Source organism: Typopeltis vanoorti, chromosome 6, assembly GCF_054136105.1.
Source record: "Typopeltis vanoorti isolate ZY-2024b chromosome 6, IOZ_Tvanoo_1.0, whole genome shotgun sequence".
NCBI lineage: Eukaryota > Metazoa > Arthropoda > Arachnida > Uropygi > Thelyphonidae > Typopeltis > Typopeltis vanoorti.
This window is the reverse complement of record NC_143554.1, coordinates 71,955,059-71,980,776: the sequence shown is the minus strand read 5'-3', so window position 1 is coordinate 71,980,776 and position 25,718 is coordinate 71,955,059. Positions and strand designations below refer to the sequence as shown.

The following is a 25,718-nucleotide window of genomic DNA, read 5'->3' as shown; positions in this document are numbered from 1 at the left end:
CAGCACTGACACACTTGAGGGTTTCGGGTGACACACCTTGGATGTTGAAAAATATTGGTATTCTGATGAAAAAATTAATTTCAGTAATTTCAGTTTATTAAATTAATTGCATAATATGAATTCAGATATTGTATATCAATGTCCTATTAAATAAATAGCCTAATATGATATGTATAAGTCACCATCTATGATTAAGTAGTTAAATTTATAATGCATGTATGCAAGTGGCACATCAACAACGTCAATATTTAAAAAAAGAAGATGTTTGACACACCTGGGTAAAAAGGTTCGCTATCACTGGTGTAGTGGGTGGCGAATTAAATAGTGTAGACAACAGGTTGTAAGGTGTGGAGTGCCATCCTGCGATGAGCCCTTTGACTCCGGAGGTGTTACGTATAATAATAACTCAGTATTAAAATATTAAGTGTGTGTGTAGTATTAAAATACTTAGTCATCAATTGAAAAATTCATTGTGTTCTATCAATGGATGACAATAATAAATTATTTATTGTATCATCAGTTTTATAAAAGCAAATGGAATATTTAAAAATGAAAACTATACGTGCCCTTAAACAAACGTCAATTTAGCAAACAGTGCTAAATGTGAATGCATTAGGTTATGCTCATATTTACTATTTTTATGATACAGACTGGAATAATTAACTCAACATATTAGCTCAGCGTAATGCAACGTTTTTAAATAATTCCACCAAGGAAAGGTTTAAGAACATATAGCGCATAAGTACTGCCGGTTAGATAATTCAGAAACCTAACTCTAGCAGAGTTTCTGGAGATAAAACATGGAACTTTTCCAAGCCAGTGCGGGCCTACAGATTGGAGTTTAATTATATGTGGGTTTAAATTAAAAACATGAAATGCATAACGAAAATCTAGTATTATCAACAAGTAAAATGATTTTAAATGTTAGTTTTTTCCTTCTTATTATTCTTTCATGCATTAAACTTAACGACAGTTACAGCCAGATTTATGTTCTTTTGAATGGGTGTGCCTTTATCGCTTTGATCTTTCAGCGTGGCATAGCGCTTCGTTTAGTATATCACAAACAAGCAGAAGCGGCTTAAGTTAACCGTTGATAGAGATCCGCTGACAGGAAAGCATACACATTTCTTCACAAGGATATGTTATGAGAGTTATAAGAAGCTGTTGTACATATGCGCACGGGATTTCTTATGCAAATACTCACCACTTACTTTCCTAAGAAACTATCACAGGCTGTCCAAGTCAGAAAAAAAAGATCGTTTGTTTTTCCTAAATCATAAACTTTTCAATAAATTTCGTTAACCATCATTATTATACAGTTAGAAACTGCATATTTCCCATATTCTTGTACATCAGCAATATGAAACGCTTTTTCCGTGTACTTCTATATTTTACCTTCGTTTCAGATTTAAAGAACCTGGCCAACCATTCAAAATCTTCTCGCAGTTTGTAGTTACTACTTAAAATAAATAAATAATAACGCACAACTTCAACTTGTGTAAGCTGCATGTACCTGAGTACAACAGACGAACACAAAAATGTCGTTTAGTGTTTAGCATAATATGTTGGTCTTAGTCTGCAATACAGGAAACAAGAACAATAAAACTAGCATATACATCATATACAGTCATGTTAAAAATCTGAACCTTATTAAAACCAGAAAGCGATTTCAATTAAGAAATGACAAAGCTGAAATATTAAAATCCTACCGGTGCATCCGGTTGCGATCGTGGTTGAAACTCACAATCTTCTTCATTATATTTTATGCTGCTCTGACTTCCGGAAAGGGTGGAAAGCTGCGTAGTAGTACCACTTCCGTTTCGTAGGGGTGTTTCCATGACAGTGTCTGAAGCAGAAAAATAATTACGTATGTTTCCTAGGACTGAATGACATCAAATGCAATTTTTTTTTAAATCACTGAGACTGCACGTTGACAAATAAAACAATAAAAAACGCCGCGAATTAATTATGTTAAAACACTTAACATTTAATTCAACAAATAAAAACTGGAATTTAAAATTTCTTGAATTTTTGAAAATACCAACTGAATTCAGAATAAGCATAAATTCGTCTTTCATTGGTGAATTTTTATACATGGTGAAATTTGCTATTACAACAATAATTCTAATAACAGTTTGCGCCATTTATTGAATACTTATGCAATACCTTTTTTAAAGTAATGTAATTATTTAAATATGTGACACTTTTACATTTTAATTGTCCTGAGGCTACAACAACTAGTATAGATATACTAAAAATGCTGACTTTAAACTGAATAAGGTAAACTAACAAATATTGAAAGTATTTAAAGAAAAAAAAAACGATTGGACCCGAATCAATTAATTTGAGGTAATTTATTTTTAAATTACCTCAAATTGTATATGCAAATTGGGCACGTTTTTTTTTTAAAAAAGTAGATTCACTGACTGATAATTAAATATGTAAACGAAATTTGTAAACCTGGACGATTGTTATAAATGACTTGTCGAAGTATCTCAATTTCTTGTAGAGAAATTAGGAAAAAAATAGTAATAGGGGAATTTCGTCTCTTTCTCTTTAAGCGACGCGTTAACAAATGGACAAAAAGCCAGTTTGTCAATGACAAAGCCTCCGTATTGATATTAAGATAGCATCGACACATTTTGTCTCTCAGTCGAAAGGACAAAATTCATGATCATAAAACATTCAAATATGTAAAGAATGATAGTCATTTTTACCGTCATTTTACATTGTGGTTTAAGCCAATAAGAATACAATTTGGTCGGCTAAATCCCAAATTTCCAGTCCATCTTCGTTCGTTATCCGGGTAGACACCGAACAGGATGCACCACGAGAAGATGAGGATTAGACATTAGATCGGTTCTACACATTCTTTAAAAGCTCTATAACTGTCCCAGTTATAGAGCTTTAACCTTAATCAGCCCTCGTTAGTCGGCTGAGAAAAATTGTGGAAATGGAAGCTTGGTGAAGAACAAGCTGGATTGAGGCCAAGTAGAGGTTGTCAGGTTCAGATTTTCCCTTTAATACAAGCTGTTGAAAAATCTTGGGAATATAACAAGCATTTCTATTTAAGTTTTGTTAATCTAGGAAAAAGGCATGTGACAAGGTGCCAAGAGGAAAGCTCTTCAAAACGCTATAGTTATATGGTGTAAATGGGACATTATATCGAGCAATACATAATCTATTTAAGCTGTAAGTCAACCGTTAGAATTGAAGGAGGTACGGGAAGATGGTTTGATGTTAAATTAGGTGCGACAAGGATGCACATCATCTCCACTGTTATTCATTATCTATATGGATAACATTATGAAGGAAAGTGGTATTAAATCTGATATCAAAATCTGTGACGTTAAGCTTAGTTCTTTACTTTATGCAGATGCTATACTTTTTAATAAATCCATTACAGGTCTACAAAATGAGTTAATTGAATAATTAATGAATTTCGTATGAAAATCAGCAATAAAAAGACAATGAAATATCAACTGTATCCTGAATGGTGAACCTATAGAACAAGTAAAACATTTCAGTTATTTACATACAATTTTTAGTTCAGATGGTAAATAAAATATGGAAATAGACAACAGAATTAGTAAAGCTGATGTGGTAGAAAGTCAAGTGAATAAATTTATATTGAATAAGAAAGAAATTAGTAGAAACGATAAATTAGCTGTATACGTTAGCTGCCAATTTTAACGGATGGATCTCAGAGCTGGGTTAGAAACAAAACACTTGATCAAAGACTGGAGACCTCGGATATGAGAATTCTGAGAAAGATTAGTGGAGTATCAATGGCAATATCACATTAAAAATGAGGATATTAGGAAAGAAATTGCTACTGTTAGCATTCAGGAATGTATTAGTAGAGCAAATATCAGATAGTATGGTCACTTAAACAGAATGGAGGAGGAAAGATTAGCAAAACAAGTGTTCTTTGCCAGGAAAAAGACCCAGAGGAAGACCAACATATATGTGGATTGATAATACAGTAAAAAGTGCCTTAAAAGACCTTATAAGATCTGATAATGTTGGCGGTGTTTTTTTTTTTTTTTTGACAGAATGATAAACTGTCGATCGGAATGAGTAATGGCGTAACTTTACGCGACCACAAAGTGGTCGCACAAAGCTATTGTCTCTTTATTTCTTCTTTTTTTCTCAAAGTCATTAAATCTCTCTCAAATGCGAGAGAGAAAGACTGGATCACAAATGGGTTCGAATCGCGTCTAGGATGCAATCCCGGGACATTATAAAGGTTTTCAAAAGGTGCGGTAGCAATTTCTTTAAAAATTAGGGGGAAAACTAAAGTTCCCTCCGAAAAAAGGTATCTGTGCGGATGTCCACAAAACAAATAGACGAAGGAGGGGAGGGAGTAATTGCTCTTAAACATTCATTTATTCTTCTTGTTGAAATTAATATTCATACAGGTTCAGGACAGGACAAAGAACCAGAAGTTGAACCATCTTCTCGAAGCATACATCAACCTGTTTCGATTTTGGACCCACTGCCAAAACTTAGAAAGTGGAGAGAGATACACTGATTATATGTGAATAAAACCTAACTTTCGTTTATTTTAGTGCTGTGACACTAGCATAACGATGTGATGTAAGTAACTGTATGTGCGTGCACGACCGCCCCTCCTCCCAATACAAAGCGTCGCAAAACAACGTAGCTGAAAAGTGTGAGGAACATTTCTAGAGATAGACGTAAAAAACAGAAAGACGATATGTTGGTAGGTAGGTTTGAAGCTGCGCTGTTCGTATTTTCACAAGCTTAAAATCAAAGTGAAGGAATAATGATAGCCAGTTAAACAGAACAGCGCGCACATGAAGACATCCCTTTTTATATAGGGTAGAACAGAAATACCTATTTGAAAGTAACTAGAGAGAGAGTCTGTGATATAGGGATTATCTTTTTCCATAGCATCAAGGAAGATCTGTTATGTACAACGATAAATGTCAGAACAACATTCTAAGGCTGGAGGGATTTGGAATTTATGTCGTATTAGTTGTACAAGTGAAAAGTAAGGGTTTTGATTAAAAGTTTATCAGGAAAGCTGATCTCCGGAAAAAGCTGTGTGTGTGTGCGTGCGTACACACACAAATGATCTGAAGATTGAAGCAAAACATATCGAACATATTTGAAAATTTAACCAACTTTTGCTAATAACAAATTTTTTTCCGGTTTTCTTTTGGACGCCCCGTATTGAGTATGCTTTTAAGTTAATTTGTGGTTAGCAGAGATATCTCATCCTGATAAAATATGGGCTTGTTAAATCATTAAGAATTTATTTCCCAGATTCACTACTTGGTCACAACTGTTAAAAAAACTCTTTAAATTTTCTTTTTGAATGGACGAATGAATAATTTTTATAATGTCATCAAATTTTGAAAAACTGCCTAAAGAACTCTACAAACTTGTGAATAATTAGTGTTTGAACTATATCTAGGTTAACTATCGGAAATATCGTCACAATAGTGAGAGTTTCAAGAATGACAAGACGGGAATTTTATTTTGATACACATGAAACGTGTAAAGAAAGAGTCAAATATGGGATATAATGGCTTTGTGCGACCACGAATAAGAACATAAGCGAGAAAAGTCTGAACATTTTTCTGGGAAGATATTAGATCGCCACAGCTAAATTCCAAAGAGTTGAGAGATTCATGTCGTAATCAATGACTAATCCTCACATTGTCTCTGAATTTATGATTTCATGTTACTCCTCTTTGTAATCTTTGATATAAAGAGATAAGCAAAGCTTTTGTATTAGGGAGCACCCTTGGATCCGAACGTGTCTTTTGATGACTAATCCTTTTGAACAATAGAGGAAGTAAATTAAGAATTATACTTATTTACAATACAAACAATTCGAAATTTGCTCTATAAGTTCCCTTCCAAGAGAATGGAAATTCAGTAACCCAAAATATCCTACTAAGTTCAATAGTTCACTTTCTTGTGTGTTGTCAGATTAAAATTTTACTCAATTCTAAAAAATAGCATCTCATGTGTTTATCACCAACACCGATATATATATATTTTAAAATATATTCTCTTAATTTATTGTCATCCCTAATAGTTTCCATATTATGCAGCTATAAATGTAATAGCAATTTTACATTTCATGATCGGGCCTCACGCATTCAGTGCCGTAACAAGGATGGAGCGAGCGGGATATGTGCTCCGAGCGCAAAAAAAAAAAAGTCTGAGATAGCAAACACTAGAAACAGATTAACATAAATTATATCTTATACAAAAATTCCATTACAAATACACCGTGAATACACTTAGCTTAAAAAAATCATGTTACTATATTATAGCATCCATTTTCGGGGATCGTAATTCTGCGAATTACGGAGCTGGAACGATGGGATAACGAATTTAAAATTTTAAATATAACAATTATATTTAAAATAATTCAATGATGCATTTTAAGATTTTCTTTACAATTTCTTTCGCACTTTCTACAAGCTCGGCAAGCTTCTGGCTTGCATCTGTAAGTCACCGTTTTCGTCGAAACTTGAAAAATTAAATTCGCCCCAGTTTATAGTTCATCTTCAAAAACTCGCCATGTCAGCTAATCCTCCTCTCTTTTGCTACCTCTGCTTGAGAGAAACAAGTTCCCCATATTTTCGAAAATTCACAATCTGCAAAATATCGACATTCTCACTAATCCTAGGCCTGCAATTTAACTGATTTTAAACCATCTATGGGTGAGACTGCTATAGAAGTATCCCGAGCGCTCTCGAAAGAAAATATATAAATGTTATGCCAATTTTGCTAGCTTACTAATAATTTTACATGGTCTGTTCATAAGTTGGATTAAAACTGTTTAGTCCTTGGAGTGTTTAAAAATGACAATTCAAAGCACAAAGGATTTTTTCCTTCTGATTTCAGCTGCTGACCCAGTTAAAAAAAATTCATCTGAAAGCACTATCTGTGACAAGCTATACATCTTGCATTATAACACAATAAATTGTGTTATAATGATATATCCACTATACGTAACAGTGTATATCTCTCTCTCCCTCCCGTTCATGGAAGATATTGAGTAACCATGACGATAACTTATTTGCGTGATGTAACACTAGAGTCAGAAATTAAATGTTTCTTTATCCAGCGCGTACATTTTCAATGATTCTATCTTTAATAATACTGATGGTAACAAAATGCATAAAACTTCATTTGAAATGGCGTTCAAAAGTAGCTGAAATCGTAATTCAGTTTTAACACCTTTGTTTTGCTTTCTTCTCCTTCCCGATATTTGACATCCAGAGCACATTTACTTTTCTCCTCTCCTACCCTCCCCAAAAATCACTTCTTATTTTATTAGGTAGAAGTGACACTTCAAACTAGATGATAATCCATATTTACTAAAGTTACTCTCTTATATTGTTTACGTCACCAAAGCTAGTGACATTATCCTGAGTGTGTGTGTGTGTGTGTGTGTGTGTGTGTGTATACGCGGACTTCGTGTTAATGTCCGATTACAATCCTAACATCTGAAGATAGACAAACACGCTCGTTTCAAGAACAGATTCGATATGTTGAAATACTTCAAAATGAAATATTTATGAAATCCTTTTCGACGCTATAAAGTAAAGTAATGTCTTACTGAAATGAAAGAGTTTTGTTCTATCTTGCAATTCAAGGAATATGTTTGAGCAAACACATGGAATTTGTTGCTCAATGAAATTAAAAAAAAAAAAAGTACATAATATTAAACAAATGTTATTCTGAAATGATAAAGTGTAATACAATATTTAACTCAGTATTTGACATCTCTCTCTCTCGGATTATAAAAACAACATAATCAAATTATTAATTGTCAGATGAATACATATGCATCTCCCACTAGGCTAAAAAAGAATATCTTCTGCTAATTTTATTTCTTCTCATCAGCCAAAAAAAAAAAAAAAAACTTTCCCGTTTAAGCATTTCATACAGCTGTTTTAGTGCTTTCCTCGAAAATCATATTCTGGACGTCCAATTATAACTGTAGGTTCAACAGGGAAAAAAATTAACAAGAAAAACATATGACAGACTCGTTTCAAGAGCCCTAAACATATTGAAATACTTTAGAATGACGTCATCAAGAGTTAGGACAGTGAAATAAAAAGAAAGGGAAGGTCGCTTCCAGCACCTCTATATATCGTTCAACGAATTTGAAATACAGTTCTCTTTTACGTTTGTTTAATATTCCTGACAATTTTCACACGATAGCCAAAATGGAAGCGAACAGGAAAGTGGAAGAAGTAAAATGCCGCAGATACCTTTACTGATACTAATCTCCTGCTTCTCAAATCACAGTAATTTGGAAAATTATGGAATAGAGAGATTCCTAACTATGCTGCTTTTTTTTCTCACTAGGCTAGTCCCCAAAAAGGCATGATATCCAAAAACTCAAGGATATATACAGTCTATACTACTTAGATTTTTACTTCCTTCTACGACGAGCCTCCGGTCGTCAACTATGAAACCTATGCCTGGGTTCGAATTCCATCTAGGAAGCGAAGAATTTTTATAAGGATTCAATTAAAAGCGAGTTTACCTGTCGATTTCGGGAGGGGGGGGGGAAAATATTTTTTTTCTCTCTCCCGGAAACAGAAATTTAATCGGAAAAGCAATGCGCTGATCTCACAGCTTTAGTTGCGTTGGCTATAAATGGAAACAACCCAACTCAAATCCTTCCTCGAATCGAACTTTAGTCCAGCTATGGACTAATATTTTTTTATTTAAGCGTTACCCAACATATATCTATAGCTCGCTGGATACCTCTCCCTCTATTAATTTATACATCTATGCATTTTTAAAAGAAAATATTTGGTCAGTGAAATTGTTTTCGATTACACCAAATCAACACGGTATTGTTCGTATTGACGGAGAGGGGGGAAGACTAAGAAGTCTTCCCCCTCTGCATCAATACGAACAAACAGTGTTCTGTAACCAAAAAATTCGCTCACTTCCTAAAAATATTTTTAACATTGTTTTCATTTTACTCCTAAGATAATCTGTACGGAAGTAATAACGAGTACATATATAATAAATAATATAGTAATAACTCATACTTAAACCAAGATAAAACTGAACACAAGTTTGATAAAAAAAAAAAAAAAAGAATATATACAGTATTTCTATAATAAACTACTGGGAAAAAATGGAATGGTGGACTTTTCTTTCAGAAAAGAAATTTCTCACAGCGACGAGAAACGAACCTAGGTCTTTTCCAACCAAAGGACGCATGTCACGTCATCCTTCCAGTTGTACTACGGGAGAGTATGCTTATTACTAAAAGAAAAATAATTTATGGTAGTTATTGTTTAAATGTAGAATGGTATCACCAGAACGAATTATGAGATCAACCAGATGTTACCTGTTGCTCTCTTATTCACCGAACGAGAATTTAATTTATATATCAACTTCAACACAGGCGAGGTCTTAAATGAGTATTTAGGCTTAGATGCTGGTTTACACTCACGATGCAATTTAGCTGAATAATTACATGCACAAAGATATATAATTAAACAGCAGGTTTAATCGTTTCGCTATTTCGCCTCTGTAATTATTCCATGAATTGTGTTATAGATCTCGAGACTCGTGATACAATGTGGTATGTGGGAAAGTGATTAGAGAGAAAAAAAAAGTAATCTGTTTCTAGAAGAGTTGTTTGTTTTATTTCTTGGAGAAAATATTATGGAAAGACCATGCCAAAGGATAGAGGTATAGAGTGAATGAAAAAAAAAAAAAAAAAAGAAAAGTTGGTTCGGCGAATTTGGAGTTGAAAAAAGGCACATGTATGTTGACCAGCTTTCCCGTGTCGTTACATAATGAGAGGAAAGTGGAGTTCATGGAAATACCTATAGAAAAGGCATATTCCGAAGCAAATCGTCTATGGGAAAGCAACTGGAGAGTCAGTGAAAATAGAGATGGGGGTCATCCATTAAGCGAAAGCTCTCTTCTCGATTCAGTTTAGCCATTCTGGAGGAGGTTTGGTGCGTCCCCCAAAATGTCTGTTCAAATATGAACAGATCGACGAAATATGACAAATTAAAAGGCATTAAAATTAATTCCTATAACAATTTTAGTAATTTCATAATTTAAACTATTAGATAAAAAATTGATATTATCGGTCTTCCACGGGAAGGCATTGGTCCATCTAGTTTTCAATAACCAAAGGAATGATATCCAAAACTTCAAATTTCTTTTATAGATTTACAATACACGTGACTACTAACAAATATGTCTGGGGATCAGTTTTACGTTTATGAGGAATAAATACAGAACGCCAGGAAGACAACTGCATAAATTTTGCTACATTAGCAATTATTACTTTATTTACTGAATAATTACCATGGCGATGAAATGAATATGCGTAACATGTCCTTCACCACCAAGTATAAGTTGACTATATATTCAGATTTATAGCTTAACTTCTCCCATATTTTCTTATACTGCTTATTTTGAATGTACTGTATATATTTATTACTCATACCAATATTAACATATCTGTAAATGCTAAATTATATCATCATCATTATACACTCATTTTTAACAACCATAATGATGATCTGAGAGGTGAGAATGCAGATGAAATCATTGTAAATGGTTGGGACGAATGATTTGAAAAGCGACATAAATGTAGTAAGAGATTTGAGGGAGATGTTAGAGACTGTTGGATTTAAAAGGAAGCGTGCTAGGATAGTCAGTGTGCTGCCTAGATATGATAGTGGAGAATTGAGCAGGAGGGCATCGATGATCAATGAAATGGTAGCTAGTGTAGGAAGAGGGTTTAAGTATGTGAATGTATGGGATGAGTTTGATGGAAGAAAGGAATTATATGGTGATCTGCATTTAAATAAGTACGGAGTAAGCGTTTACAGAAGTTACGGTTTTATGAAAGTGTGCGAGTATCGTATCAGGGAAACGGGAATTATTAGGATGGAAGGGAATGAGGGTGGCTGTTAGAAATAACATTGAAAGGGAGCCGGAGAAAAAATAGAAACTCAAAAAAAAAAAGCTTAAAAATATCCTCCTCTGCTTATACACCAATGAAGAAGTGTAAGGAATAAGTGAAAAGAGTTTATGACATTGGTTATTACAGTCCAGCCTCAGAAAATAGGAATATCGGAAATGTGGTTGACTGGAAATGAAGTTAACGAGTATTGTATTTTAGAGAAGACAGAAATTATAAAAAAATGAGGGGTATATTACTGATGATAGCAAATCAGTTGTTTCCATATATGTCTGTCTGTGGAAAATAGGGGATATAGTGAGAGCGATTTTGAAAGTATCTGGTGTAAAATAAGTGTTACTAGAGAGATATTTAGTTGCGGCGTGTTACAGACCTGGGAATAATGAACGAGATGCGAACGAATGTATAGGCAAATTGGTTTAGTAGTGAAAAAAAGCATTATAATAATGGGGGATTTCAATTTTTAAAATATTAGAAAGAAGAAATAGCTTATGTGAGAAAGGAAAGAGAATTTATCGAGTTCTTAAGGGATCACTATCTCATACAGTTGGAAAGAACTCGTGGGTAAGATGTATTAGATTTAGTAATAACGTCGGATGATGTAATTGTCAACAACTTATCAGCATTACCACCATCTGGTGAGTGATCATATAGTTCTGACTTGGAGGTGCGAAAGCATGCATAGGCATCCAGAGCAACAGGATACACGTGGAACTACAGGGAAGGAGATTATGAAAAAAAACCCAGCTTGAAGGAATTATATGGGAAAAAGAACTTGAAGGAAGATAGATTAATATGGCATGGATCATAGTTAAGAAGTATTTGATGATGGCAATAACAGACTGCGTGCCTAAATCAAAAAAGATTAACAAAATAGGTGTTAAATGGGTAAGTAGGAAAATTAAACAGGAATTGTAGAATAAGAGAAGATTATGGAGGAAATACAAACAAATTTGGGAGAAGTGAACAGTTAAACGAAATCTATGAAGAGTGCAGGCAAGAATAGCGACAAGTATAACAAGAAAAGCGAAATTACATTATGAAAGGAGACCAGAAAAACAAGCTAAGAAAAATCCTAGGGAGTTTTTCCGCTATGCAACTAGCAAGAGAACGAATGATTATAGGAGAATAACTGTTTATCGAGAGTGGCCAAAGAAGAAATTGTGGAAGTGTTCACTGATCATTTTGCTAAAGGTTTTCATACTGATGGTAATGATACTATTCTAAGGAAACAGGAAGTTGAGGAATAAATACTTCAACCTAGTTCCTTGAAGGTGAATGAGGTAGAAGTCTATGATTGTTGACTCGGTTGTTTAATGAGAATCTAGTGTGCTCAACAATCCCTAATGAGTGGAAATAGGGTAAGATTATTTCATTGCACAAAGGTGGAAGCGAAACATGTTTCAAATTACAGGCCAGTTTTTAAGTTTTTTAAGTAGTTGTTAAGCTCTTAGAGAGATTGGTCAGGAATAGAATACATGGTTGGGTGAATAAGAAAAATATTCTGTGTAAAGGTCAACATGGACTTGTTAAAAGGGAGGTGGTTGTTTTACTAATTTACTTATATTTTATAATAAGGTGACTACAGGTCTGGATAGAAACGATTCATATACAGTGATACATCTGGATTTTGCAAAGGCATTTGACAAGCTACCACATAATAAATTAATGTGATTGGAAATGGGATTGCAAAATTAGTTGGTTGATTGGATAGCAAACTGACTTTATAATCGATATCAAAAAAGTTGGTGTATAGAGAAGCCATGTCTCTCAGGAGGAGAGTCACAAGTGGAGTCCCACAGGATTCTGTTCTAGGACCGCTGCTGTTTAATTTGTTTGTTAATGATATTGCAAATGGCTTGCAAACCTGATATTCAGCTGTTTGTAGATGATGCTAAGCTGAGAAAAGTTATTACGAATGGTGCAGATGTACTGGTGCTTCAGAGCGATTTGAATAAAGTGGCTATGTGGGCTTGCACTTTGGATCTCAAAATGATACCTTAGTATCATATTGGAAACGTTGTATTACAAGAGGTGGAGGAAACGAGGGATCTTGAGATTTTGCAAAGTGATAAAAACAGCACAAAGAAATGCCAGTATACGAAAAAGAACGCTGACGAGTAAAGATAAGGATTTGTCATTCTGCTGTACAAGGCTTTGATAATACCACATCTGGACTACTGCACATCGATTTGAACTATGAGGATAGATTGAGATAATGTAAATTGCACATTCCGGTAAACAGGAGGAGGAGGGGTGATATGACTTAGACATATAAATTGTTAAGGGGTGCTTATCAAATAGATACCCAGGATATTTTTTAAAAGCTTGAAGGGGGGGGGGGGATAGAGACAAAAGGTCATTCTTGGAAGTAGTATAAAGGCGTAGCACATAAAAAAAGTGCGGCGCGTGACTTTTTTTTGCATGGAGAGTGATTGGTGAGTGGACTGCACTGCCGAATGAGGTGATGAGTACGCAAAGATGGAACCAATTTAAGACGAGGTATGGTAAAGATCTCTGTTAGAATGCAATGTATCTTACTATTGCCTCCCTTGATGGGTCTTAATTCCAGAAGGTGTTTGTATAATAATAATAATTCTTGTCACTAGGGGGATTTTCCATATATTTCAAACTATTATTAAAAATGAAATTCGTATATTTATTCTAACTCCGTTCTTCGCTATATTTTATTTAATCTTCCAGTAGAGCTAGCCTCACCCAGGTACAATAAACTTATGTTTTAAGTATGAACAGATCTAATTATAAAATTTCAATTAAATCTCCTTTCCATTTCCAGTTAAATGAAAATTCAAATTAGAATTCATCAGCTGATTCTCGCAACCATCATGTTATAATTCTATCATACGCACTCAACTATTCTCTGAATACTTATTTCTGTTGACATCTGATGAGTTGAGCTGCGATTCATACACCAATACTGAATTACGGTATCAAACTTCCTTTCTTCTGATGGATTCCTATCAGTTGTTAGTTCAGATCACATCTGTTCTTCATTTACGTATTATACTCAGCTGCCATGCACTCTACATGGAAGCAAAACCCATATAAAGCCAGTTCAAAAAAATATGACATGTTGACCATCCAACTATAACCCTACTGCTCTCATCTCATTCTTGTCCAAAAGGTTATGGTCATCCACAGCCACTTATTCGACATCCTCAGAACTGTCAACTAATCAGCGATCACAATATGGATTTCGCCAATCAAGATCCACAGATCTCCTGGCTTACACGCACCCACATCTATCTGGACACTTGTCATGGAAAAGGTTTGAAGAAACTTGTGCCGCTGCACTTTACATTTCCAATGGTTTGACATGGAGGGCTCTCATCTTATGGTCTGCCCTCCTCCCCTTTCTAACTAGATTGCAGTTTTCTCTTAGGCCGTTCACTACTTGTAATGGTGGATAGTGTTATCTCTTCAGATTTTTCCGATAATGAAAATCCCATAATGTTCCTTATGGCTTTGTTATTTTATTCGTTCTCTTTTACGCATCCTGCGCATTGGGCAAATCCTGCAGTGCTCAAACTTCACCTAGAAAAAGCGCTCCAAACACTGATCTCCACACCACCATCATCACTAAAGCAACAACAAAGTCACCTTCAATGCCTCAAGTATACAGTTTTTCTTGTTTTCTCCTATAAGAGACTTTGGTTCTTCTTTATTTTTTTGGTTCTTTATACAGTAATCAATTTACTAAAAGACCAGATATTCGTTTTCAGACTGACTTACTCCTAGTATAATCGCATCCGTTATAGAATCTTCAGCTTCCGAACAACTTGACATTCTTTTTTCGTTCAATAAGTTACTTCTCTTCTGCTCAGTTTCCTAAGACCTCTCTAAAAATTCTTGATGCAGTTCACAAGAGAGCGGCTCGGTTGATTGGTGACCCCCCTCACATACACCACAGAGGCTCTTCAGCCATTGTCTCAGACAGTCAATTTCCGCATGGTGTTCTTCTAACAGGCATTATCATGAGTGCTATTCTGCAGAACTAGTATCCATTTCCTCCCCTCCTCATTTCTGCTAAACCTACAAGAACGCGAGCAACAGCTGTCAAACATCATTTTGCAGTTAAACTTTCGACTCACCGAACTTATTACTCTCCCAATCGGTTCTCATTCCATCTACCTCAATTACGCGGAACAGCCTTTCCCCAAAGACTACAACCTCCAGCACTTTAAGAAGTATATTAACATATTACTTTTCTTTTGACTCCAGCTCATACACGGCATTTATTTACTATAAGCCTTGCGCCTGTCGTGTTTGGTATAATAAAATAAACCTACAATGTGCTGAGCTCTATTAGTTATTAGTATGAATCTCAGACTAAAACTATCAAAGTATATAAAAAAGCAGCGCATTCAACTTATATCCATCTATGATGGATATAAGTTGAATGGGTTGAATGCTACCTTACTATATCTGGAAGGATAACGCGACATGAGTCCTTTGTTGAAAAAGAATTAAGTTAGATTCTCGTTGCTGACATGAGAAACATTTCTCTAAAGAAAATGGCTTTTAATTGAAGGCGAGTTATCTGGTCTCATAAGGAAATGGTATAGTTTTTCAGCCAAAGGCAAACCAGCATGAAAACATAGCGAAATGAAGTCAATAACGTTGATAATGGAATCGTGAGAGACCTCAGTGCAGAGTACTGATTTAAAAGTAGTCTACTGGAGTGGACAGGAACCTACATATAGTTTTGGTGGTTGGATGACTGGATTTTTAGTCAAAGCAAATGTCTATGATGCGGGTATATTTATTTCTGTCAATTTTGAACTTGAACTTCATTCCATATAAGACCAGCTAACTCACCTTCAGTTGAAAAACCCTTATAAAAGATTCCTCACCTAAATCTAAGGATAGTCTGTAAAACCATGGAGGCTAATAAAATATGAAGAACATGATCTAGGGGCCTAAAAATTATGGGGAAATTGGATTGGGGGGGGGGGGGAACGTAAAGTAAAATTTCGGAATCACGAATAAGAAGGTACATGGATGTGAAGTCGGGAGGACTCGACTTGAGTAGTGAGCAAGAGATTAGTATCTTCCTCTCCCTATACAGCACCCAACCTTACGAAATTACATATACTTGCACTTGTTTACATTAAATTTTAAAGGTCACGCCTATTCAATCTTAAGATAATTTTGTGTAGAACTAATGTCATCCGAACAGTTGATTATTCTACCGAACTTGACGTTCAACAAGAAAATAAATTTGAAATGCTGAGAGCGAATTAACTATAACGTTCTGATACCAAACCCTTCAGTAAACCGCTCCAAACCTTGGCTTAACACTTCCCCCGAAAAAAAAAAAAAAAAAAAATTCTTGTCGTCTGCAAATAAAGGCAAGTTAGTTTGTCTGATAGGCAGATTTTGGGTAGTTTTTTTTAGAAGTCACCCTCCAAAAATACTATTTCCTGTTGCCTGTGAATCAGTTTCTTACTAATTTCACCAAATAATATTCAATACGTTTTAATTAGGAGGATCTTATGTGGAATGCTTTCAGAATGCCATGCTGGAATCCGCATAAATCTCATCATAGCAATTATCTATTTCACGTGACTTCGTAAAATATTGTCATAACCGACTTACCGGGCTCATCGAAAGCGGTCACCATGATATTTATGATTCGACTGAAAACATAATGGTTCGAATCTTGAATAAAACGAAGAGCCTTTTAAGCACCCGCAAAACAGACTAAAGCAAACTGAGCGGAGAACAAATGCAATTAACAACCCCAGTATACTAGCCTCACAGCCTTAGTTACTTGGGCCGTAATTCTAACTAACCGATATCCCCTTAACGAAATTATGTTGTACATCCTTTCAGTATCCTTGATAAGGAGTTTGTTAAACTATTCGTGATTATTTTTTCTATTACTTTAGTATAACTTTAATCTTATTAGGTGTTATTATCAATTTATAATTCTCCCTTTTATAAGATGAATACACTATTCGCTAAAGTGCTAACGAATTGAAATAACTTTTCCGCGCTACCAATCAGAAAGTACTATTCGTATTCCTGATCTCAACGATTAATTGGACTAATTAACCCCGACATATTTGCTTACCATCAATGGAGATATTATCCTTGCTTCCAAATGATTTGTCAATTTCATCTTCTGACTGACCAGTGCTCACATATACACTTGCAAAATGCAGTATTTATCAACTATAGCTAGATTATTCAAAATTGTTTCAGAAGGGCTAGCGATAATTCCAACTCTGCTTTACCATCTTAAAGTTCAGTGTACGCTAGTTGTAGCTTATATCTATTATATTTAATAGCTGATTTATCAGGCATATATGCCTTTCCATTGCGTTTTCACTGTCTGAGAACATCGTACTCCGAAATTTACTTTTCACGAAATCACTTAAGACATTTATGCAAGATGCCATAATCTAACTTGTCATTTACAGTCTCTGATTAAACATTTCTTAGTTTTTTTTTATCATGCTTCAGAGTCAGTTTTCTTGAAATTCCAATAGTGATACGCTATAATTATCGTTCTTTCCTTAATCTTAATTGCTAAGGTCAAATTATCGTCATATAATCTAGGTAATTACTGATACCATCATGAAATTCAAAACCTTTTCATAATTTCACTTACCTATTGCTACAGATAAATACCAAGAATTTCATCCAAAATTTCATTATCCATTGTATTCCCAGCTATTTCCTTTTCCTAATCAGTTTTTCCCGATGTCAATAATAATTTGCATTCTTGTTACTTGTACAGATAAGGAAACGCAAATAATTTGCAATTAACCAGCACTTAATGTTGTCACTCGACGTTCCCGTTCTTCTATTAGCATGACACCCCCCCCCCAAACCATACGACATCATGCTTATTAAGCGACACCATTTCTAACCTTTTTCCTGCAAACTTAGATGTATCGCTGTCGAGATTCTGATAAGCAATAACACACTCTTTCTTCACTTCTGACAGTATTACCATCATGCACTTGGATATTAAGAATGTCGTTGTGAAGACAAAGAAATCACCACGATATGCGGGTTTAGTTTATTCAGGGAATAATTTAAACACTGGGACTTATTTCTTAAGCTTTAAGCATTAGATAAGAATGTTATCCAAAGTACACTTTTAATCAATATTTTCCTTTAGTTAATACTAACACTATTTTTACTTCGAACATACCTTCACCCCTATTTCTAGTCAACTGCCATGAATTTCCTTTGGTGCCGTTTCGTTGTTTTGTTGGATTAATGAACTCGATGAATCCACCAGTATTTCGTAAACGAATACCACCACCATGAAACAATAGTCATGCATAAGATTTAGCTTACTCAGAATCCAATTAACTTCTACTGCTTTGACTATAAAGTCTTGTCTGCCAAACATAGTCGTCATTATGAAGAAAATTAACCTTTTAAACTTCGATATCTGATATCAGAAACAAATCAAAACAAACAAACAAAAAATCCTATTGCATTATTTTAAATAACTGCGATTTTACGTAATTAATTCCCACTTACATACTCGAATTTCTTTGGAATAAAATCAATATTCATCACTTATCTTACTACGGAATTGGCAGAGAATTTAATACCAGCACTTAAAAAAAAAGGGGGGGGAGGTGTTGTATTGAACACGCAGTCAAGCAATAGTTCCCAATTATTAGAACCCTTCCCCTCCTAACGAATTCAATGAACCACAAAATTATGAATAGTTATTTATCATAACCATTTGCTGCTTTCAATTCCAGATCATTTATCTAATTAGTAATCACCTACAAAATCTGTCATTTCTCTAGATCGTTTCTGCATTATTTTCTAACTCCACGTAATTTTATTCATTTAAATTTATAATTTCCTGATTTACATGCTCTGTCATCGACCCTGATTCCAAGATAATCTCTTAGCGATTCCACTCAATACCTAGAAAACTGTACTGTTCCAAAACTTATTTTTTGCTATCCGAAGCGTTTGCTTTAATTCAGCTATGTCTATACTGTGCGTACAATTTTAATATATAATTATATTAATGATATATCACTTAGTGTTTCAGCAAAAATCAACAGTAGTTAAAAAATTCTCCTATCCAAGAACGCAGTCGGAATGCGACCTCTCAACCATGGATAATAAGCGAAGTCCATTTGCTTACTAATTTCTAAGTGAGTTAAACTCCCGGCTTCTCCCTTTGGGAAATGAAAAGAGTTAGAGCATTTTAAAAATAACTGTTATTAAATAAAGTAATATGCTATATAATAGAAGCAAGATATTAAAATATTGTTCGCTTTTTGTAAAATTTGTGATTCGCTAGGTGTGTGTGTGTGTGTGTGTGTGTGTGTGTGAGGAGGGGGGGGGGAATGGAAATTGAAAATTAAAAAGGTTTCGTAATCAGTGGGAAAGTCTTAAAGGTCATGAGACGAATGCACAATATCTCTTAAATTGTTCTCCCGTCGGTTTGTCTCTTTTGCTTGTGGAAGAAGCCAGATTTTCAGAAAGAAAACCATGCTGACTGAAATTCAACTTCATTCACCTTCAATTTAAGTCAGTCGAGGAGAGGTCATTAAAAATATTAATAGGATTTTTATGACGAAACGGAAATGTATTCAGCATGTCATGCTGGCTTAGTTGGCCAAGTAGTCAGCGTACCATCTCTCCAACTCGATTCCGGTCGCGAGTTCGAATCCTGCTGCGAGTATGGATGTTTGTGATTGTTTTTAGGTGGGAAGTGAATTTCATAGCCCGGTGTGAGAACACCATCCCACTTACTGGAGGCCTGAAGTGGCTTGAAAAAGCTCCATATTTAGTCTCTGGAGCAGAGTTTTCGGACAATGTAAAAATAAATTAAAAAAAAACAAAAAATATATATAAATTGATGAAAATGGGGATTCAGAGGACGAAACGGACATATGATCCAGATTCAGTGATATAGATCAGTCTCTTTCACACACAACAATTCTAACGATTAGCACTTTTCGGCTGCGTTATAAAACTGGAATTCAACAACTATGTTTCAGCCATACGGCTGGTGGGAATAGCTATATGCTACCATACTAGGGAAATGATTATGAGCAAGATGGTTTCCCGTTGCCTACCTTGCTGTAGTATATTTTATGACTATAGCCGTGTGTGTGTTCACGGGATCGGTTTGCCTGTTTTGAGGAATGAAAAACCCGAGTTACCGGGAGAAAAATCCCCTACCCCGTACGAGACCGGTTAACTCGCCTTTAGTCAAAAGAAGCCAGATAAAGGTTCCTCACGTCACTGACGGAAATCGAACCCAGGTCTTTGCGACCAAAGGGTCTTCGTCTATACTGCCTGAGCTACGGAGGCTCGTTTAGGAACTAAAATAACAAAATAAGTTATCGCAGGTTTAGTTCCTCTTGTGGTGAATGTAATTACAGATTTACTCAACTTGGGTGAGCACAGTAATTTCATTTCTATGAATGTAATTAGCCGGCATAAATTCCAAATCCTAATGTTCCAAATAATGGCTAGTGAGCATTACAAGTATTCTAAAATCGTTGTAATTATTTTAATTTGGTAGTCTGGTAGGTCAAGTGGAATACTTCGCTGTGAACCAATAGATCGTACGTTCGAAACCTATTGCAGAATAACTATCTGAATTACTTAAATATAAAGAGCCAATAGTCTTCACTTCGGCGATGTAACATTATTTAAATTAAGGGGATATTAAATCCCAGATTGTTTCAAAACCGAATAAGAAACTCAAAGATCGGAATCAAAGAGTTTCATGCCGAATATAGTAAACAATAAAAGTATCGGCGAATACTAGCGTAAGCCAAATGACGTAGTACAAACTAGGGCAACTCGTAGCAAAGATGGGTAAAGCTCTGAGCGCTATTCTTAGTATTTCCCATAATGTAAAACACATCTCCTAGGAGATGATTGATGTTATACATTATGGTGGGAGGTTACTACCCAGACCGGTTTCGACCTTTATTGAGGTCTCATCAGTGAGTAGGTAGACCAAATCTGAATGACTATCTGAATGCTTTTAGGTAGTAGAGGAAACTGAGTCCTCAAGTGGCTTGGAAAGTTTCATATTTGTTCTATAGAGCAGGGTTTTGGGACTATCTAACCATTGCAGAAAATGTACGAAAGATTTTCAGCGTTGCATATAAACACACATGCACACTCATTATCGCTTGAAATGAGATACGTGAGAAAAGTGAGCATATATTTGGATTAAGAAAACGAAGCAATAAAAAAACTTAAATCGAATTCTATCGACCAGCATAAAGCAGTGTTTCTCAACATCGCGGATTGAATACAGGGCGATTGTCTGTCCATCATCATACTTGAAGTAAAGTATGTAAACCGTTATATATGCTGCGGTAATATATTAGTTTAAACCAACAAAAAAGTCAAATACTTGCTTCAGTTATTTACCGTTAGTGATTCCAAATTACGTAGCATTATTTTCTTGATTTTAACTCCCCCACCCACCCACTTTCACAGTCTGTCTGCACTTATAAATCTCTCTCAAAAAATTACACAACAAATATGCAACTTCCTCTTTGCCTTCATAAACTTTGGATTTAAAGGGAAAGTTTTATAACATAAAGCTGCATTTAACAAACATAGTATATTTTTCTCGTAGTGTAGTTCTTTCGATTATGATGTAGTTTAAAGCTAAAAACAACTATTTAATGAAATCTATTCGGGACATTTATAAAACAACAGAATTACCTGAAGATTTTACATCTATCTACATATCAATGCCAAAAAAAAATAATGCACAAAATTGCGAGGATTGCAGAACTGTGAGCCTAATGTGCATCTAAAATTATTTTAACCATTGTTAACAAACAAATTGAAAGAGCCTTAATCGGTGAATAGACCGAACAACAGAAAGGCTTTAGAAGAGGAATGGGGACCATTAATGCTATCCTGGGACTAAAAATACTAATAAAAACCGAATAATATATTCACGTAAACACAAGAAAGATATTTAATTAACCAAATATTTCGGTCTGGAAATAGCAGACCATCTTCAGTGGCACTACAAGAACAGTTTTTAAAAAATACAAGGTGGAATACTAACAATAGATCATTTAAAAATAGAACAAGACGCGCGATGTTATATCACTAAGTATTAAAGGGAATATTTTTAAGCAGAGACATGATTGAAATAAAGATATTAATTAATAATATTAAATAACAAAATTAATATGAATTAATGAGTTATCCTGATTAGACTTTCCCAGATTTTTGATATAGATATACAGTCATTGCGATTCCGGTTAGGACGATGGAGTAAGGCCTCTACGCTTTCTTTGAATAAACGTTCAAATTTATAACGGGATCTACGTAAGAGGCGAGATTTTGACCAAAGGATGTTGCGGTTAGTTTCAATCCCGTGCTGAGCCAATCCAGATTTTTCAGGTTTGTTTTGATGAATGGAGGATTGATGTTTGGAGAGATCACAGTTGAGGGAATTTGATAAACTCCAGGAAGAGATATAATTGAGAGTTTGTCTTAAGGAGAAGGAAAATGGGGAAGATAATTTGTTAATAGGTGAATACGTAGCTGTTAACTCATATTTCTTGAGAATTCTTGCGATAGGTTCTGAAATCCCGGAGATGTAAGGAATTGGAACTCGACGTATTGAATCTTCGTTGTTTTGTTGTGGATTATAAGAATCGAGAAGATGTTGAGTACTCTTTTCGGAAAAGCCATTGAGTTTCATGGAAATGGTTGTTTTCTTCCATTTCCATAGTAAACTTTATACGATGATGTAAGGAATTGAGGTGAGGCCATACAGTAACGATGTCATCTATATATCTTACCCAAAAGGATGGTTGAGTGAAAATAGATGAGAAGAGGACTTTTTCTAGATGTTCTAAATAAAAGTCGGCTAAAGCAGGAGAGAGAGGACTTCCCATGGCCGTTCCTTCTACTTGGCTGTAAAATTTGTTTTGACATAAGAAATATCCAGAGTGTATTACGAAATCGAATAGTTTTATAATGTCTTCTGGAAAGATGTCAGCAAGTAATTTTAAAGTCTCCTTTAGAGGTACATTTGTACATAAAGATTCTATATCAAACACACCATAAGATCTGTAGGTTGCAATGAGACATTTTTTAATTTTTCTAAGAAATCTGAGGAGCTTTTTTAGAAAGGAACTAGAGTTGCCTATGTGAGATTTCAATAATTTAGCTAGATATTTGGCTATACGGTAAGTAGGAGAATCAAGACAATCTACTATTGGACAAAGAGGAAAGTCAATCTTATGTATTTTAGGAAGACCATAAAATCTAGGAGGTCTTGCAAAATGAGTTTTAAGTCTTTCAATTCTGTCTCTATCTAAACTGATGACTTCATCTAAGAGAGAATTTAATTTCTTTAGTTGTCTGTTGGTTGGATTAATACTAATAAAAATATCACTTGACAGCAATAGGAACATTTACATATGCTTCATAGACTTTCAGAAGGCCTTTGACCGGGTGAAACATAATAAAATTCAATATATTAGATAAATTAGACATAGAAGGTCATGTACTTAAGATTATAAAAACGATTTACACCAAACAGAAAATGCAGCTGTTTAACTATGAGACTTCTGTAGTGAAAATAAAAAGAGGAGTTAGACAAGGTGGTATCCTTTTACCAAATCTATTTAATATCTACAGCGAAACAGTGATGAAAAAGATTGAAAAACAAAAAATAGGAATTAGTATCAATGGTATAAAATACAACAATCTTAGATATGCTGATGATACCATTCTAATATCAGAAAACAGAAACAAATTAATCAAATCAAATTACTGCAGCTAATAATTGAAGACGGTAAATTTATATCCAATCCAAACTCTTTAGAGTTTGGATTAGATATAAATTCAAAAAAGACCAAATTTATGAAAATCTCAAAAGAAAACAGATCCGAGCCAGAAATATTAATAAACAATATGAAAATTGAACATACAACAGAATACAAATATTTAGGCACCTACTTTACTACAGATGGAAAGCAAGATAAATAAATATAAATAAGAACATCCATAGTTAAAGATGCCTTCTGGAAAAATAAAGATCTGCTCAGAAGTTCTGTGGGTATCGAGACAAAGAAAAGAATGATAAGAACATTAGTGTGGACAGTTTTCACAAATGGAAGTGAGACCTGGATATTCAAGAAGAGAGTAAGGGAACAGATAATGGCCTTTGAAATGTGGTGCTATAGGAGAGAGCTTTGAAAATCTCATGGACAGAACATGTAACAAATACAGATGTCCTACAGAGGATGAGAACACAGAGATCTTTATTACAGTAAATGATCCAGAGAAAGATGAGATTGGCGGGACATGTACTGTGAGGTTCAGCAGGACAGAGGATACTAACAGCTTTAGAGGGGTAAAATATAGGAAAAGGATCAAAGGCAAATAACGAAGGACATGGCTTGAAGATATAAGATCATGGACAGGATCAAATGGCTATGCAGAAACAAAAAAAAAGTATGCTTAGATGTTTTTGTAATTAATATTTATAAATTTTTAGTCCATTTTAGAGGAGAAGTGACGAAAATCTCTTTCATTTTAGTTTATAAGATGTCAACATTAGTGTAGTTACACTTTCCGCTTTAGTTGAAATTCATTCCTATCTTGAGCCTTTCTATGCCACGGAGTTCCTGCCATCTCTTTAATCTCATCCTCCCATCGTCTCTTCTGTGGATCTCTCTTTCCATCTCTAGGATGCCATTCCTGATATCAACTTTGTCCATTTTTGAGTGCTACTTCTTGGAATATGATCTGTCCATTGTTACTTAGATCTTTTAATGGATACTATAATGTCTCTTCCCCCTAGTCTGAGCTCTGATCCAAGTATTGCACTTTCTATCTAGAACGGTAATACCCAGTAATGATCTTTCCTCTGGGTAATCCTCAACTTGTTGGTCAATATTTGTATCAAAGTGCATGTTTCGCTTCCATATGTCATGACCGGAAGTATACAACTGTCGAATATTTTTCTTTTATAGAGAGGAAAACATCTTGAGTGCTTCACGATGTTTTCCGAAGACTATCCAGCCAAGTTGAATTCTCATATAATTTTTTCTTTTCAGTCACCCTCTACTGTGATCTTTTTCCCCAGGTAAACACAGGATGTTACTATATTAATTTCCTGGTGTTCCATTTGTAATGTTTTTTGGTAATGTGTTTATTATACATTATTTTTGTTTTGTTCTTGTTTTATATTTAACCTTCCTGTTTACTTCCTACATTCAATTCAGTGATCATTTGCTGAAGTTCTTCTGCAGAGTTTCCTAAAAGAACAATATCTCCAGCAAATCGTAGGTGACTTAGTTATTTCCCATTTACCATAATTCCTTTATTTTTCCAATCCAGGTTTTTAAAAATTTCTTTTAGGTTGTGTAAATATGTTAGGTGACAGCATCTAACTGGTACATCTAACTGGTAACAGATAACTGGTACACCACCACCACTATGAATATAAAACTCTATCTCTAATATGTTAATATGTTAGGTGACAACATCTCCCTGTCACCCTTTTTATAGGAAATGTAATATCTGTTCTTGATTTTAAAGACGCAGTCGAATTTATATATATATATATATGATATGTATACGTTTTTTTCAATTTATTGATATTTTTAAGGGCTTCTAAAATAGCTAATGTTGAGATTGAATCAAATGCCATTTCATAATCAATAAATGCTAGACCTAAGTGTTTCTCGTATTCATTTGTCTTTTCGATTATTTGTTTTATTACATATAT

At 34.6% G+C, this 25,718-nt stretch overlaps 1 protein-coding gene across 4 annotated transcripts in view; it reads right to left on the bottom strand.

Annotated features, from left to right (window-relative positions):
* LOC150105534 (uncharacterized) overlaps positions 1–25,718 on the bottom strand; it is a 120,887-nt gene that overhangs the window by 52,168 nt on the left and 43,001 nt on the right. For all 4 annotated transcript variants that reach the window (XM_090394252.1, XM_090394254.1, XM_090394253.1 and 1 more), the window contains exon 2: positions 1,710–1,846. In XM_090394252.1, coding sequence (XP_090250378.1) covers positions 1,710–1,846 — 137 coding nt within the window. The remainder of the gene's footprint in view (positions 1–1,709; positions 1,847–25,718) is intronic.